Source organism: Tachyglossus aculeatus, chromosome X3 (genome assembly GCF_015852505.1).
Source record: "Tachyglossus aculeatus isolate mTacAcu1 chromosome X3, mTacAcu1.pri, whole genome shotgun sequence".
Lineage (NCBI taxonomy): Eukaryota > Metazoa > Chordata > Mammalia > Monotremata > Tachyglossidae > Tachyglossus > Tachyglossus aculeatus.
Window position 1 is genome coordinate 33443113 of NC_052099.1, and position 15952 is coordinate 33459064.

At 46.6% G+C, this 15952-nt stretch overlaps 1 protein-coding gene across 1 annotated transcript in view; it reads right to left on the reverse strand.

The window, feature by feature from the left end:
- LOC119948806 overlaps positions 1 to 15952 on the reverse strand; it is a 54646-nt gene that overhangs the window by 8119 nt on the left and 30575 nt on the right. The window contains exons 8-9 of the mRNA XM_038770295.1: positions 12519 to 12690; positions 2361 to 2522 (exon numbers count right to left, since the gene is read on the reverse strand). Coding sequence (XP_038626223.1) covers positions 2361 to 2522; positions 12519 to 12690 — 334 coding nt within the window. The remainder of the gene's footprint in view (positions 1 to 2360; positions 2523 to 12518; positions 12691 to 15952) is intronic.

The window sequence follows — 15952 nt, forward strand, 5'->3', positions numbered from 1 at the left end:
ATTTTACAAATGAGGGAACTGAGGCTCAGCGAAGTTAAGTGACTTGCCCAAGCTCACACAGCTGACAAGTGGCAGAGCCGGGATTCGAACCCATGACCTCTGGCTCCCAAGCCCGGGCTCTTTCCACTGAGCCACGCTCCTTCTCTAACTTATTCTCTAAGCACATTTATTGAGTGCTTACTGTACTAAGCGCTTGGGAAGTACAAGTCGGCAACATTCGGTCATTCATTCATTCAATCGTATTTACTGAGCGCTTACTGGGTGCAGAGCACTGTACTAAGCGCTTGGGAAATCCAAGTTGGCAGCATATAGAGACGGTCCCTACCCAACAATGGGCTCACAGTCTAAAGATAATGTTGGTATTTGTTAAGCGCTTACTATGTGCCAAGCACTGTTCTGAGCACTGAGGAGGCTACAAGGTGATCAGGTTGTCCCCCGGGGGGCTCACAGTCTTCACCCCCATTTTCCAGCTGAGGTCACTGAGGCCCAGAGAAGTGAAGTGACTCGCCCAAAGTCACCCAGCTGACAGGTGGAGGGGGTCAGGATTAGAACCCACGGCCTCTGACTCCAAAGCCCGGGCTCTTTCCACTGAGCCACGCTGCTTGGCCAAGGAGAAGGGTCGGTCCTTTCTCCAACATGGCGCGGGGGGCAGGGGCGGCCAAACCAGGCCCGCCCCCCACACAAGCCCCTTTGACACCTGTCTCCATGTTTTGTTTTGTTGTCCATCTCCCCCTTCTAGACCGGGAGCCCGTTGTTGGGGAGGAACCAGCTCTATCTGTTGCCAACTTGGACTTCCCAAGCGCTTAGTACAGTGTTCTGCACACAGCAAGCGCTCAATAAATACGATTGAATGAATGAATGAATTGCTATCTGTCTCCCCCTTCTAGACTGGGAGCCCGTTGTTGGGGAGGAACCAGCTCTAGATGTTGCCAACTTGTACTTCCCAAGCGCTTAGTCCAGTGCTCTGCACACAGCAAGCGCTCAATAAATACGATTGAATGAATGAATGAATTGTTGTTTGTCTCCCCCTTTTAGACTGGGAGCCCGTTGTTGGGGAGGAACCAGCTCTAGATGTTGCCAACTTGGACTTCCCAAGCGCTTAGTACAGTGCTGTGCACACAGTAAGCGCTCAATAAATACGCTTGAATGAATGAATTGTCTGTCTCCCCCTTCTAGACCGGGAGCCCATTGTTGGGGAGGAACCAGCTCTATCTGTTGCCAACTTGTACTTCCCAAGCGCTTAGTACAGTGCTCTGCACACAGCAAGCGCTCAATAAATACGATTGAATGAATGAATGAATTGCTGTCTGTCTCCCCCTTTTAGACTGGGAGCCCGTTGTTGGGGAGGAACCAGCTCTATCTGTTGTCAATTTGTACTTTCGAAGCGCTTAGTACAGTGCTCTGCACACAGCAAGCGCTCAATAAATATGATTGAATGAATGAATGAATTGCCGTCTGTCTCCCCCTTCTAGACTGGGAGCCCGTTGTTGGGGAGGAACCAGCTCTATCTGTTGCCAACTTGTACTTCCCAAGCGCTTAGTACAGTGCTCTGCACACAGTAAGTTCTCAGTAAATACGATTGAATGAATGAATGAATGAATATGATTGAATGAATGAATGAATGCCTGGCACACAGTAAGCAAATACAATTGAAGGAATGAATTAATTTGCACCCTGTCCAAGAGCTCCTCTGGCAGACTAACAGAAGGTAGTGCTTGGGGAAGCAGCGTGGCTCAGGGGAAAGAGCACCAGCTTTGGAGTCAGAGGTCATGGGTTCAAATCCCGGCTCCGCCACTTGTCAGCTGGGTGACTCTGGGCAAGTCTGGGCACGGCCCTGCTGAGAGCTCACCTCCTCCAGTAGGCCTTCCCTGACTGAGCCCCTTCCTTCCTCTCCCCCCTCCTCCATCCCCCCATCTTACCTCCTTCCCTTCCCCACAGCACATGTATATATGTTTGTACATATTTATTACTCTATTTATTTATTTATTTATTTTACTTGTACATATCTATTCTATTTATTTTATTTCGTTAGTCTGTTTGGTTTTGTTCTCTGTCACCCCTTTTAGGCTGTGAGCCCACTGTTGGGTAGGGCCTGTCTCTATATGTTGCCAATTTGTACTTCCCGAGCGCTTAGTACAGTGCTCTGCACATAGTAAGCGCTCAACAAATACGATTGATGATGATGATGAAGTCACTTCACTTCTCTGGACCTGTCACCTCATCTGTAAAATGGGTATTAAGACTGTGAGCACCAAGTGGGACAACCTTGTAACCTCCCCAGCGCTTAGAACGGTGCTTGGCACGTAGTAAGCGCTTAATAAATGCCATTATAAATAAATAAAGGTAACTTTTGAACTTACTGTGGCATTCTTTTTCTGTCTGGGATCCTCTTCCGTCACTAGACTGCTCACCCGGGCAGGGCTTACACGAAGTCCGCCCATAGTTCTTGTTGTACGATCCGACAGCGCACGGAGTACAAGTGGTTTCGAGCCTGGCACTGTAGCTACCAGGAGGACAGGCCACTGTTCGGGAATAGGAAGTCCAGGAAAAAATGCGATTTCAGTCATCATCATCATCATCAATCGTATTTATTGAGCGCTTACTATGTGCAGAGCACTGTACTAAGCGCTTGGGAAGTACAAATTGGCAACATATAGAGACAGTCCCTACCCAACAGTGGGCTCACCGTCTAAAAGGGGGAGACGGAGAACAAAACCAAACATACTAACAAAATAAAATAAATAGAATAGATATGTACAAATAAAATAAATAAATAAATAGAGTAAAAAATACGTACAAACATATATACATATATACAGGTGTTGTGGGGAAGGGAAGGAGGTAAGATGGGGGGAGCCCTGACCCTCCGGTTTAACCCATCCCCTCTAGACCGTAAACTCGCTGTGGGCAGGAAACGTGTCTACCACAAAGCAGCGTGGCTCGGTGGAAAGAGGTCATGGGTTCAAATCGCGGCTCCGCCAATTGTCAGCTGTGTGACTTTGGGCAAGCCGGGTAATTTCTCTGTGCCTCAGTTACCTCATCTGTAAAATGGGGATTGAGACTGTGAGGCCCACGTGGGACGACCTGATCGCCTTGTAACCTCCCCAGTGCTAGACTAGACTGTAAACTCGCTGTGGGCAGGGAACGTGTCTACCACAACTCTGCTAGACTGCGCTCTCCCTCCGCTCAGCACAGTGTTCTGCACTCAATAAATATCATTGATTGATTCATTCATTCATTCAACTGTTCATTCATTCGACTGTAATTATTGAGCGCTTACTGTGTGCAGAGCACTGTACTAAGCGCTTGGGAAGTACAAATTGGCAACATATAGAGACGGTCCCTACCCAACAGTGGGCTCCCAGTCTAGAAGATGCCTGATGATGGATGCCTGTACCCTTCTGTATAATTGGAGAAGCAGGCAGTGTGGCTTAGGGGGTAGAGCACGGTTATCAGAAGGATCTGGGTTCTAATCCTGACTCTGCTGGTTGCCTGCTGTGGTACCTTGGGCCAAATCACTTCCCTTCTCTGCGCCTCAGTTACCTCACCTGTAAAACGGGGATTAAATCCCCCTCTCTCCAACTTAGACCGTGAGCTCCTTCATTCATTCATTCAATCGTATTTATTGAGCGCTTACTGTGGGCAGAGCACTGTACTAAGCGCTTGGGAAGTACAAGTAGACGGTCCCCTACCCAACAGCGGGCTCACGGTCTGGAAGTCTTGTGGGACAGGGACTCTGTCCAACCTGATTACCCCAGCTTTTAGAACAGTGCTTGACCCATAGTAAGTGCTTAACGAATACCACAATTATTATTAATTACTATTAAAACCATTCGTCCCCTCCCCACAGCACCTGTATATATGTTTGTACAAATTTATTACTCTATTTATTTTACCTGTACACATTTACTATTCTATTTTTTTGTTAATGATGTGCATCTAGCTTTATTTCTATTTATTCTGATGACTTAGCTGTCCACAGGTTTGGTTCTGTTGTCTGTCTCCCCCTTCTAGACTGCAAGCCCGCTGTTGGGTAGGGACCGTCTCTATATCAATCGTATTTATTGAGTGCTTACTGTGTGCAGAGCACTGTACTAAGCGCTTGGGAAGTCCAAGTGGGCAACATCTAGAGACAGTCCCTGCCCAACAGTGGGCTCACAGTCTAAAAGGGGGAGACAGAGAACAAAACCAAACATACTAACAAAATAAAATAAATAGAATAGATATGTACAAGTAAAATAGAGTAATAAATATGTACAAACATATATACATATATACTTCTTTTAGACTTTTAGACTTTTATATTCTTTTAGACTGTGAGCCCACTGTTGGGTAGGGACTGTCTCTATATGTTGCCAACTTGGACTTCCCAAGCGCTTAGTCCAGTGCTCTGCACACAGTAAGCGCTCAATAAATACGATTGACGATGGTTGATGATGATACACAGGTGCTGTGGGGAAGGGAAGGAGGTAAGATGAGGGGGATGGAGAGGGGGACGAGGGGGAGAGGAAGGAAGGGGCTCAGTCTGGGAAGGCCTCCTGGAGGAGGTGAGCTCTCAGTAGGGTCTTGAAGGGAGGAAGAGAGCTAGCTTGGCGGATTTATGCTGCCAACTTGGACTTCCCAAGCGCTTAGTCCAGTGCTCTGCACACGGTAAGCGCTCAATAAATACGCTTGAATGAATGAATGAATTCCGAAAATGTTTCCTTTAAGGCTAGTTAGTTCGGGAAGCAGAAGTCATTTCTTTCCCCCATTTCCCCTCAATCTCTCTCCTTCAATTGCGCGTTTAAGACAGGGATGATAACAGTGATGACAAGAATGGTCCACAGGCATTTCAGCTCATAGCGGGGCCTCTCTCCCAACGGCAACAAAAATCTCCCGAGAGGAGGGTCTCACCTCTGCTTGCCGAAACCTTCTCGCCCAGAAAGGTCTACAGACCATCATCATCATCATCATCAATCGTATTTATTGAGCGCTTACTATGTGCAGAGCACTGTACTGAGCGCTTGGGAAGTCCAAGTTGGCAACATCTAGAGACAGTCGCTACCCAACAGTGGGCTCACAGTCTCAAAGGGGGAGACGGAGAACAAAACCAAACACACTAACAAAATAAAATAAATAGAATAGATATGTACAAATAAAATAAATAAATAAATAGAGTAATAAATATGTACAAACATATATACATATATACAGGTGCTGTGGGGAAGGGAAGGAGGTAAGATGGGGGGGATGGAGAGGGGGACGAGGGGGAGAGGAAGGAAGGGGCTCAGTCTGGGAAGGCCTCCTGGAGGAGGTGAGTACAGTACAGACCAGTGAGTACAGACCAGCCCTGACTATAGTTTCCCTCGAGACTGTAAGCTCGTTGTGGACAGGGAATGTGTCCGTTGATTGTTGTACTACATCAATCAATCAATCAATCAATCAATCGTATTTATTGAGCGCTTACGGTGTGCAGAGCACTGTACCAAGCGCTTGGGAAGTACAAGTTGGACTATACTCTCCCAAGTGCTTAATAATAATGGCATTTATTAAGCGCTTACTATGTGCAAAGCACTGTTCTAAGCGCTGGGGAGGTTACAAGGGTGTCCCACGTGAGGCTCGCAGTCTTAATCCCCATTTTACAGATGAGGTAACTTAGGCTCAGAGAAGTGAAGTGACTTGCCCAAGGTCACACAGCAGACATGTGGTGGAGTCGGGATTCGAACCCATGACCTCTGACTCCAAAGCCCGGGCTCTTTCCACTGAGCCATGCTGCTTCTCTAAGCTTAATACATTGCTCTGCACACAGTAAGCCCTCAGTAAACACTACTGACTGAATGGCAGAATCCCGGCTCCGCCACTTGTCAGCTGTGTGACTTTGGGCAAGTCACTTAACTTCCCTGTGCCTCAGTTCCCTCATCTGTAAAATGGGGATTAAGACTGTGAGCCCCCCCGAGGGACAACCTGATCACCTTGTAACCTCCCCAGCGCTTAGAACAGTGCTTTGCACATAGTAAGCGCTTAATAAATGCCATTATTATTATTATTATTATTATTTAAGTCCACGGAAGTTCAACTGGATGGAAATTCAAAATCTGGTTTGGCTTCACCCCAAATCCCCCGCCCTGCTCCTCCACCCTGACACCCTTTCTGCCACTTCATACCATCCCAACGGGGATAAGAGAAAACCAACATCTGGAGAAGCAGCGTGGCCCAGTGGGTAGAGCACAGGCCCAGGACCTGGGTTCGAATCCCGGCTCAGCCACTCGTAGGCCGGGCGACCTCGGGAAAGTCACTTCACTCCTCCGAGCCTCAGTTCCCTCTTCTGTAAAATGAGGATTAAGACTGCGAGCCCTGTGCGGGATGGGGCGTCCAACTGTATTACCTTGTATCTATCCCAGCGCTTAGGACAGTGCCTGGCACTTAGTAAGCGCTTCTCCAATACCACACATCTCAGACGCAGATTCCCAAGAAATCCTACCGAAATGAGACTAGGAAGGAAAGACGAGCCGTGTCTGGTTTTCGTTATTTGGCTCATCCTTACTTTGTTTTGGAGACCCGTCACGGCGGCTGGGAACCCCAACAGAGCGTGCCGATTCGGGTGTTGGAAAACCCAGCCGAATGGAAGAGCGCAGGCAAGGAAGAAGGGGCGGCCGCCTTTTTACATCTTTCCTAGGAAACACGGCAGTTGCCAAAAAATCATTTCCAAACCCACCTCTGACGGTCTGTCAACCACATTAAAAAGAACGGCTCTTCAGACAGCCGTGAGAGACAGGTGGCACCGCCATGGGCACATTACATGTGTAAATCGTTGACGTTTTCATAAACATTCCTGTTTTTCCAAAAAGCCCCTCAGGCATAAACACTTGAACTCCACGGATGTTTCACTGAGGCCTCAAGTGTGATTTCTGCTACTCCCAGGTATTGTTGTTGAAAACAAAATTTCGTTCTGTTTTTAATTTCGTTTTTAACAACAATGCCAACAAGACTTTGCTTCACAACCTGGAGTGAGCAAAGGCTAGCGCTGGCTTCCCGGCATAATAATAATAATATAGAGAAGCAGCGTGGCTCGGTCCCTCAGGCATAAATACTTGAATTTCACGGATGTTTCACTGAGGCCTCAAGTGTGATTTCTGCTACTCCCAGGTATTGTTGTTGAACACAAAATTTCGTTCTGTTTTTAATTTCGTTTTTAACAACAATGCCAACAAGACTTTGCTTCACAACCTGGAGTGAGCAAAGGCTACTGCTGGCTTCCTGGCATAATAATAATAATATAGAGAAGCAGCGTGGCTCGGTCCCTCAGGCATAAACACTTGAATTCCACGGGTGTTTCACTGAGGACTCAAGTGTGATTTCTGCTACTCCCAGGTATTGTTGCTAAAAACAAAATTTCATTCTGTTTTTAATTTCGTTTGTAACAACAATGCCAACAACACTTTGCTTCACAACCTGGAATGAGCAAAGGCTACTGCTGGCTTCCTGGCATAATAATAATAATAATAATAATAATAATAATAATAATAATAATAATAATAATAATATAGAGAATGAGCGTGGCTCGGTCCCTCAAGCATAAACACTTGAACTCCACGGGTGTTTCACTGAGGCCTCAAGTGTGATTTCTGCTACTCCCAGGTATTGTTGTTAAAAACAAAATTTCGTTCTGTTTTTAATTTCGTTTTTAACAACAATGCCAACAACACTTTGCTTCACAACCTGGAGTGAGCAAAGGCTACTGCTGGCTTCCCAGCATAATAATAATAATATAGAGAAGCAGCGTGGCTCGGTGGAAAGAGCCCGGGCTTTGGAGTCATAGGTCATGGGTTCAAATCGCGGCTCCGCCAATTGTCAGCTGTGTGACTTTGGGCAAGTCACTTAATTTCTCTGTGCCTCAGTTACCTCATCTGTAAAATGGGGATGAAGACTGTGAGCCCCCCGTGGGACAACCTGATCACCTTGTAACCTCCCCAGTGCTTAGAACAGTGCTTTGCACGTAGAAAGCGCTTAATAAATGCCATCATTAGTATTATTATTATTTGTTAAGTTATTACTATGTGGAGCACTGTAGAAAGCACCGGGGTGGATGCAATCCAACTGGATCAGACAGGAATTGTGCGGGATTCTCAGTCTAAAGGGGAGGGGGAACAGGTATTGAATACCCATTTTAGAGATGAGGAACTGAGGCACAGAGAGGGACTTGCCCAAGGTCACACAACAGACAAGTGGCAGCCCAGCCCTCCTGACTCCCAATCCCGTGCTCTTTCCCTTTTCCTTCTCCCTTCTGTATCACCCTTAAACCTAGATTTGCTCCCTTTATTCATCCCTCCCTCAGCCCCTCAGCGCCTAATAATAATGGCATTTATTAAGCGCTTACTATGTGCAAAGCACTGTTCTAAGCGCTGGGGAGGTTACAAGGTGATCAGGTTGCCCCACATGGGGCTCACAGTCTTCATCCCCATTTTCCAGATGAGGGAACTGAGGCCCAGAGAAGTGAAGTGACTTGCCCAAAGTCACACAGCTGACAGTTGGCGGAGCCGGGATTTGAACCCATGACCTCTGACTCCAAAGCCCAGGCTCTTTCCACTGAGCCACGCTGCTTCTCTATGTTCAAGTCCACAGTCGATTTATTTATATAATAATAATAATAATAATAATAATAATAATGGCATTTATTAAGCACTTACTATGTGCAAAGCACTGTTCTAAGCGCTGGGGGGATACAAGGTCATGAGGTTGTCCCACGTGGGGCTCACAGTCTTCATCCCCATTTTACAGATGAGGGAACTGAGGCCCAGAGAAGTGAAGTGACTTGCCCAAAGTCACACGGCTGACAAGTGGCGGAGCCGGGATTTGAACCCATGACCTCTGACTCCAAAGCCCGGGCTCTTTTCCACTGAGCTACGCTGCTTCTCAATTGACTGACGTTATATTAATGTCACTCTCCCCCCCTAGACTATAAGCTCGTTGTGGGCAGGGGACATATTCATTCATTCATTCATTCAATCGTATTTATTGAGCGCTTACTGTGTGCAGAGCACTGTACTAAGCGCTTGGGAAGTACAAGCTGGCAACATACAGAGAGGGTCCCTACCCAACAGTGGGCTCACTGTCTAGAAGGGGGAGGCATATCTAACAGCACTGTGATATTGGGATATCATATTCTCCCAAGTGCTCAGTACAATCAATCAATCAATCAATCGTATTTATTGAGCGCTTACTGTGAGCAGAGCACTGTACTAAGCGCTTGGGAAGTCCAAGTTGGCAACATATAGAGACAGTCCCTACCCAACAGTGGGCTCACAGTCTAAAAGGGGGAGACAGAGAACAAAACCAAACATACTAACAAAATAAAATAGAATAGATAAATAGATAAATAAAAATAAATAAAATAGAATAGTACAGCATTCAGGACGCGGTAAGCGCTCGATAAATACGATTTACTGATCGCAGTGTGCTAGCCCCCAAAATACCCCACCCTCCAGGATGGTCAGGACAGGGGGAAAGGCAGGGGAAGAAGGGTGGAGGAGAAGGAAGGGAAAAGAAGGAGGAGAAGGAGGAATGTCAAGCTCCACTGAGGGATTTTGTGGCTTTTCTCAACCGGGAGTTATTTTTCTTACAAAGCAGAAGAGGGAGCCAGAAGACAAGAAAACAAACATCTCACGGGCCTCAATCAATCAATCAATCAATCCTATTTACTGAGCACATACTGTGTGCAGAGAACTGTACTAAGCGCTTGGGAAGTCCAAGTTGGCAACATAGAGAGACAGTCCCTACCCAACAGTGGGCTCACAGTCTAAAAGGGGGAGACGGGGAACAAAACCAAACATACTAACAAAATAAAATAAATAGAATAGATAGGTACAAGTTAAATAAATAAATAAATAAATAGAGTAATCAATCAATCAATCAATCGTATTTATTGAGCGCTTACTGTGTGCAGAGCACTGTACTAAGCGCTTGGGAAGTCCAAGTTGGCAACATATAGAGACAGTCCCTACCCAACAGTGGGCTCACAGTCTAGAAGGGGGAGACGGAGAACAAAACCAAACATACTAACAAAATAAAATAAATAGAATAGATAGGTACAAGTAAAGTAAATAAATAGAGTAATCAATCAATCAATCAATCGTATTTATTGAGCGCTTACTGTGTGCAGAGCACTGTACTGAGCGCTCGGGAAGTCCAAGTTGGCAACATATAGAGACAGTCCCTACCCAACAGTGGGCTCACAGTCTAAAAGGGGGAGACGGAGAACAAAAACAAATATACTAACAAAATAAAATAAATAGAATAGATAGGTACAAGTAAAATAAATACATAGAGTAATAAATATGTACAAACATATATACATGTATACAGGTGCTGTGGGGAAGGGAAGGAGGTAAGATGGGGGGGGATGGAGAGGGGGACGAGGGGGAGAGGAAGGAAGGGGCTCAGTCTGGGAAGGCCTCAGGGCCACCTGTAGCCGTGGGCAACTAGGTTTGGGACCCAAGGTGGGAGGCGAACAGAGCCCAGCTCAGGGCCCCCTCAGCGGTGCCACTTGAGAGCCGTGCCACGCCAGAGTCGGTCAGTCAGTCGATCATATTTATTGAGCGCTTACTGTGTGCAGAGCACTGTACTAAGCGCTTGGGAAGTCCAAGTTGGCAACATCTAGAGCCGGTCCCTCCCCAACAGTGGGCTCACAGTCTAGAAGGGGGAGACAGACAGAGCTAGGCCTGGGCCAGACAGGGACAGTGCCTGATAATAATAATAAAAATAATGATAATGATAGCATTTATTAAGCGCTTACTGTGTGCAAAGCACTGCTCTAAGCACTGGGGAGGTTACAAGGTGATCAGGTTGGCTCACGGGGGGGGGCTCACAGTCTTCATTCCCATTTTACAGATGAGGGAACGGAGGCCCAGAGAAGTGAAGTGACTTGCCCAAAGTCACACAGCTGACAAGGGCTCTCACCACTGAGCCACGCTGCTTCTCTGGAAACCTCTCCTCCAGGAGGCCTTCCCAAAGGCCCCCTCCAAAGCGCACACACACACCTTTCCTCTTCTCCCACTTGCTGCTTCCTCACCCTGACTTGCTCCCTTTGTTCTTCCCCGTTCCCAGCCCCACGACACTTATGTACGTATATATCTGTAACTTATTTATTTATTTATTCACCTGTATATTATATGTTTGTACATACTTATTACTCTATTTATTTATTTATTTATTTTACTTGTACATATCTATTCTATTTTATTTTGTAGTATGTTTGGTTTTGTCTCCCCCTTTTAGACTGTGAGCCCACTGTTGGGTAGGGACTGTCTCTATATGTTGCCAGTTTGTACTTCCCAAGCGCTTAGTACAGTGCTCTGCACACAGTAAGCACCCAATAAATACAATTGATTGATTGATTGATTGATTGATTGAAAGAGCCCGGGCTCGGGAGTCAGAGGTCGTGGGTTCTAATGTTGGCTCCGCTATGTGTCTGCTGTGTGACCTTGGGCAAGCCATCTAACTTCTCTGTGCCTCGGTGACCTCATCTGGAACATGGGGATTACGACTGGGAGCCCCAAATGGGACAACTTATTTAGCTTGTATCTACCCCAGTGCTTAGAACAGCGCTTGGAACATAGTAACATAGTAGTAGCAGTGAAGAAGCAGTGTGGCTCAGTGGAAAAAAGCATGGGGCTTTGGAGTCAGAGGTCATGGGTTCAAATCCCTGCTCTGCCGCTTGTCAGCTGTGTGACCTCGGGTGAGTCACTTCACTTCTCTGGGCCTCAGTTCCCTCATCTGTAAAATGGGGATAAAGACTGTGAGCCCCCTGTGGGACAACCTGCTCACCTTGCAACCTCCCCAGTGCTTACAACAGTGCTTTGTACATAGTAAGCGCTTAATAAATGCCATTATCATTATTAATACCATCATCATTATTATTATATAGCGCTCTTCACATAGTAAGCGCTCAATAAATACCTTTTAGTGGCTGAGGAAAAGGAAGAGGAGGGCGAGGGGGGAGGAGAGAGGGGAGGAAGAGGAGGAAGAGGGAAAGGAGGAGGGGGAGGAAGAGGGCAGAAGAGGGAAAGGAGGAGGGCAGAGGGGGGAGGAGGAAAGTTTAGTACCTCTCTTTCTCGTCCCCCTCTCCATCCCCCCCATCTTACCTCCTTCCCTTCCCCACAGCACCTGTATATATGTATATATGTTTGTACATATTTATTACTCTATTTATTTATTTTACTTGTACATATCTATTCTATTTATTTTATTTTGTTAGTATGTTTGGTTTTGTTCTCTGTCTCCCCCTTCTAGACTGTGAGCCCACTGTTGGGTAGCGACTGTCTCTAGATGTTGCCAACTTGGACTTCCCAAGCGCTTAGTCCAGTGCCCTGCACACAGTAAGCACTCAATAAATACGATTGATTGATTGATTGATTGATTTGTCCCCCCATTGCTCTGCGCATTTCCAGACCCGCTGAAGCTCTGAGAAGTCCCACTCTGCCCCAGAACTGCAGCCAGCCCAGGCAGGCTAGGAGAGCGAAAGAAAAACGCCGCCAACTCACCACAGCATCCCGGACACACTCTGCTGACGTTTGCCTTGGTGTTTTTTCCAAATCCCGGTTTGCAGTGATCCACCCTCGTGCCAGTTAGGGATCCGAGAACATAACTTATCTTGGGACCACCCACGGAGTCCAAAGCCCGGTCCTCAAGGGACTTTTCAATCCTCGCGTAGGCCTAGAGAGCAAAATCACCCAAGAGGACAGATCAAATTTATTCTGTTTATTTATTTATTTTATTTTGTTAGTATGTTTGGTTTTGTCTCCCCCTTTTAGACTGTGAGCCCACTGTTGGGCAGGGACTGTCTCTATATGTTGCCAATTTGTACTTCCCAAGCGCTTAGTACAGGGCTCTGTACACAGTAAGCGCTCAATAAATACGATTGATGATGATGATGATGATCAACGCGGTAAAGTCAGCAAGCGGCCCGGTGGCCCCGGCTCTTTCCGCTAAGCCACGCTGCTTGGGAGAGCGCGATATAACGGAATTAGTAGACAGTGAGCTAGTTTAGAGCATGGCCCGAAGGTGACACTGGTCCTTCCCATACAGCTGCCCTTGAGCTCACAATATGTAGTGGTCAGACCCTTGAAAATAGCCTTCCCGGGTTCCCACCGGGCTGTAGAGATGCCCTTTAGGTAATCAATCAATCAATCAATCGTATTTATTGAGCGCTTACTGTGTGCAGAGCACTGTACTAAGTGCTTGGGAAGTCCAAGTTGGCAACATATAGAGACAGTCCCTACCCAACAGTGGGCTCACAGTCCGAAATCAATCAATCAATCAATCAATCAATCGCATTTATTGAGCGCTTACTGTGTGCAGAGCACTGGACTAAGTGCTTGGGAAGTCCAAGTTGGCAACATATAGAGACAGTCCCTACTCAACAGTGGGCTCACAGTCTAAAAGGGGGTGACGGAGAACAAAACCAAACATGCTAACAAAATAAAATAAATAGAATAGATATGTCCAAGTAAAATAAATAAATAAATAGAGTAATAAATATGTACAAACATATACATATATACAGGTGCTGTGGGGAAGGGAAGGAGGTAAGATGAGGGGGATGGTGAGGGGGACGAGGGGGAGAGGAAGGAAGGGGCTCAGTGTGGGAAGGCCTCCTGGAGGAGGTGAGCTCTCAGTTGGGCCTTTAAGGGAGGAAGAGAGCTAGTTTGGCGGATGGGCAGAGGGAGGGCATTCCAGGCCCGGGGGATGACGTGGGCCGGGGGTCGATGGCGGGACAGGCGAGAACGAGGCCTAACGGTGAGGAGATTAGCGGCAGAGGAGAGGAGGGTGCAGGCTGGGCTGGAGAAGGACAGAAGGGAGGTGAGGTAGGAGGGGGTGAGGTGATGGACAGCCTTGAAGCCCAGGGTGAGGAGTTTTTGCCTGATGCGTAGGTTGATTCTCCATCCCCACCGTCTTACCTCCTTCCCTTCCCCACAGCACCTGTATATATGCATATATGTCTGTACATATTTATTACTCTATTTATTTATTTAGTTTACTTGGACATATCTAGTCTATTTATTTTATTTTGTTAGTGTGTTTGGTTTTGTTCTCTGTCTCCCCCTTCTAGACTGTGAGCCCACTGTTGGGCAGGGACTGTCTCTATACGTTGCCAATTTGTACTTCCCAAGCACTTAGTACAGTGCTCTGCACACAGTAAGCGCTCAATAAATACGATTGATTGATTGATTGATTGATTGGTAGCCACTGGAGATTTTTGAAGAGGGGAGTAACGTACTCAGAGCATTTCTGCACAAAGACGATCCAGGCAGTAGCCAGACTGAGCCCCCTCCTTCCTCTCCCCCTCTCCATCCCCCCAGCCTTACCTCCTTCCCTTCCCCACAGCACCTCTACATCTGTATATATGTTTGTATGGATTTATTACTCTATTTATTTATTTTACTTGTACACATTCTATTTATTTTATTTTGTTAATATGTTTTGTTTTGTTGTCTGTCTCCCCCTTCTAGACTGTGAGCCCGCTGTCAAGTAGGGACCATCTCTAGATGTTGCCAACTTCGACTTCCCAAGTGCTTAGTCCAGCACTCTGCACACAGTGAGCGCTCAATAAATGCGATTGAATGAATGAATGAATGAAAGTAGAGATTGAAGTGGGGAGATCCGCCAAGCTAGCTCTCTTCCTCCCTTCAAGTCCCTACTGAGAGCTCACCTCCTCCAGGAGGCCTTCCCAGACTGAGCCCCTTCCTTCCTCTCCCCCTCGGCCCCCTCTCCATCCCCCCATCTTACCTCCTTCCCTTCCCCACAGCACCTGTACATATGTATATATGTTTGTACATATTTATTACTCTATTTATTTATTTATTTTACTTGTACATATCTATTCTATTTATTTTATTTTGTTTGTATGTTTGGTTTTGTTCTCTGTCTCCCCCTTTTAGACTGTGAGCCCACTATTGGGTAGGGACCGTCTCTATATGTTGCCAACTTGTACTTCCCAAGCACTTAGTACAGTGCTCTGCACACAGTAAGTGCTCAATAAATACGATTGATGATGATGATGGGAGATCAGAGAGGAGGCTGATGCAGTCATCCAGTCGGGAGAGGGTGAGAGATTGAACCAGCAGGGTAGTGGTTTGGATGGAGAGGAAAGGGCGCATCTTGGCAATGTTGCGGAGGTGAGAGTAAGCGCTCCTAGGGCTTCTAGACTGTGAGCCCGTTGTGGGGTAGGGACCGCTTCTATATGTTCCCAACTTGTACTTCCCAAGCGCTTAGTCCAGTGCTCTGCACACAGTGAGCGCTCAATAAATACGACTGAATGAATGAATGAGAAGATGCCTGGACCCCCCGAAAATTATCCAAGGGGGGCAGTAGGTGGCCATGCAGGCCAGGTGAAGAGATTTAGGGAGGGAGAAATCCATCTGGAGATTAATAATATTAACAATAATAATGATTACGGTATTTGTTAAGCACTTAGTACGCATATAGCACACTCCCAAGCAGCTTAGGGAAGCAGCTTGGCTTAGTGGAAAGAGCCCGGGCTTGGGAATCAGACATCGTGGGCTCTCATCTCGACTCTGCCACTTGTCAACTGTGTGACTTTGGGCAAGTCACTTCAGCGCATAGAACAGTGCTCAGCGCTTAGAACAGTGTTTTGCACATAGTAAGCGCTTAATAAGTGCCATTAATAAGTAAATAGTAATAATAATAATAATAATGGCATTTATTAAGCGACTACTATGTGCAAAGCACTGTTCTAAGAGCTGGGGAGGCTTCAAGGTGATGAGGTTGTCCCACGGGAGGCTCACAGTCTTAATCCCCATTTGACAGATGAGGGAACTGAGGCACAGAGAAGTTAAGTGAGTTGCCCAAAGTCACACAGCTGACAGTTGGCGGAGCCGGGATTTGGACCCATTCATTCATTCATTCATTCATTCAATCGTATTTATTGAGCACTTACTGTGTGCAGAGCACTGTA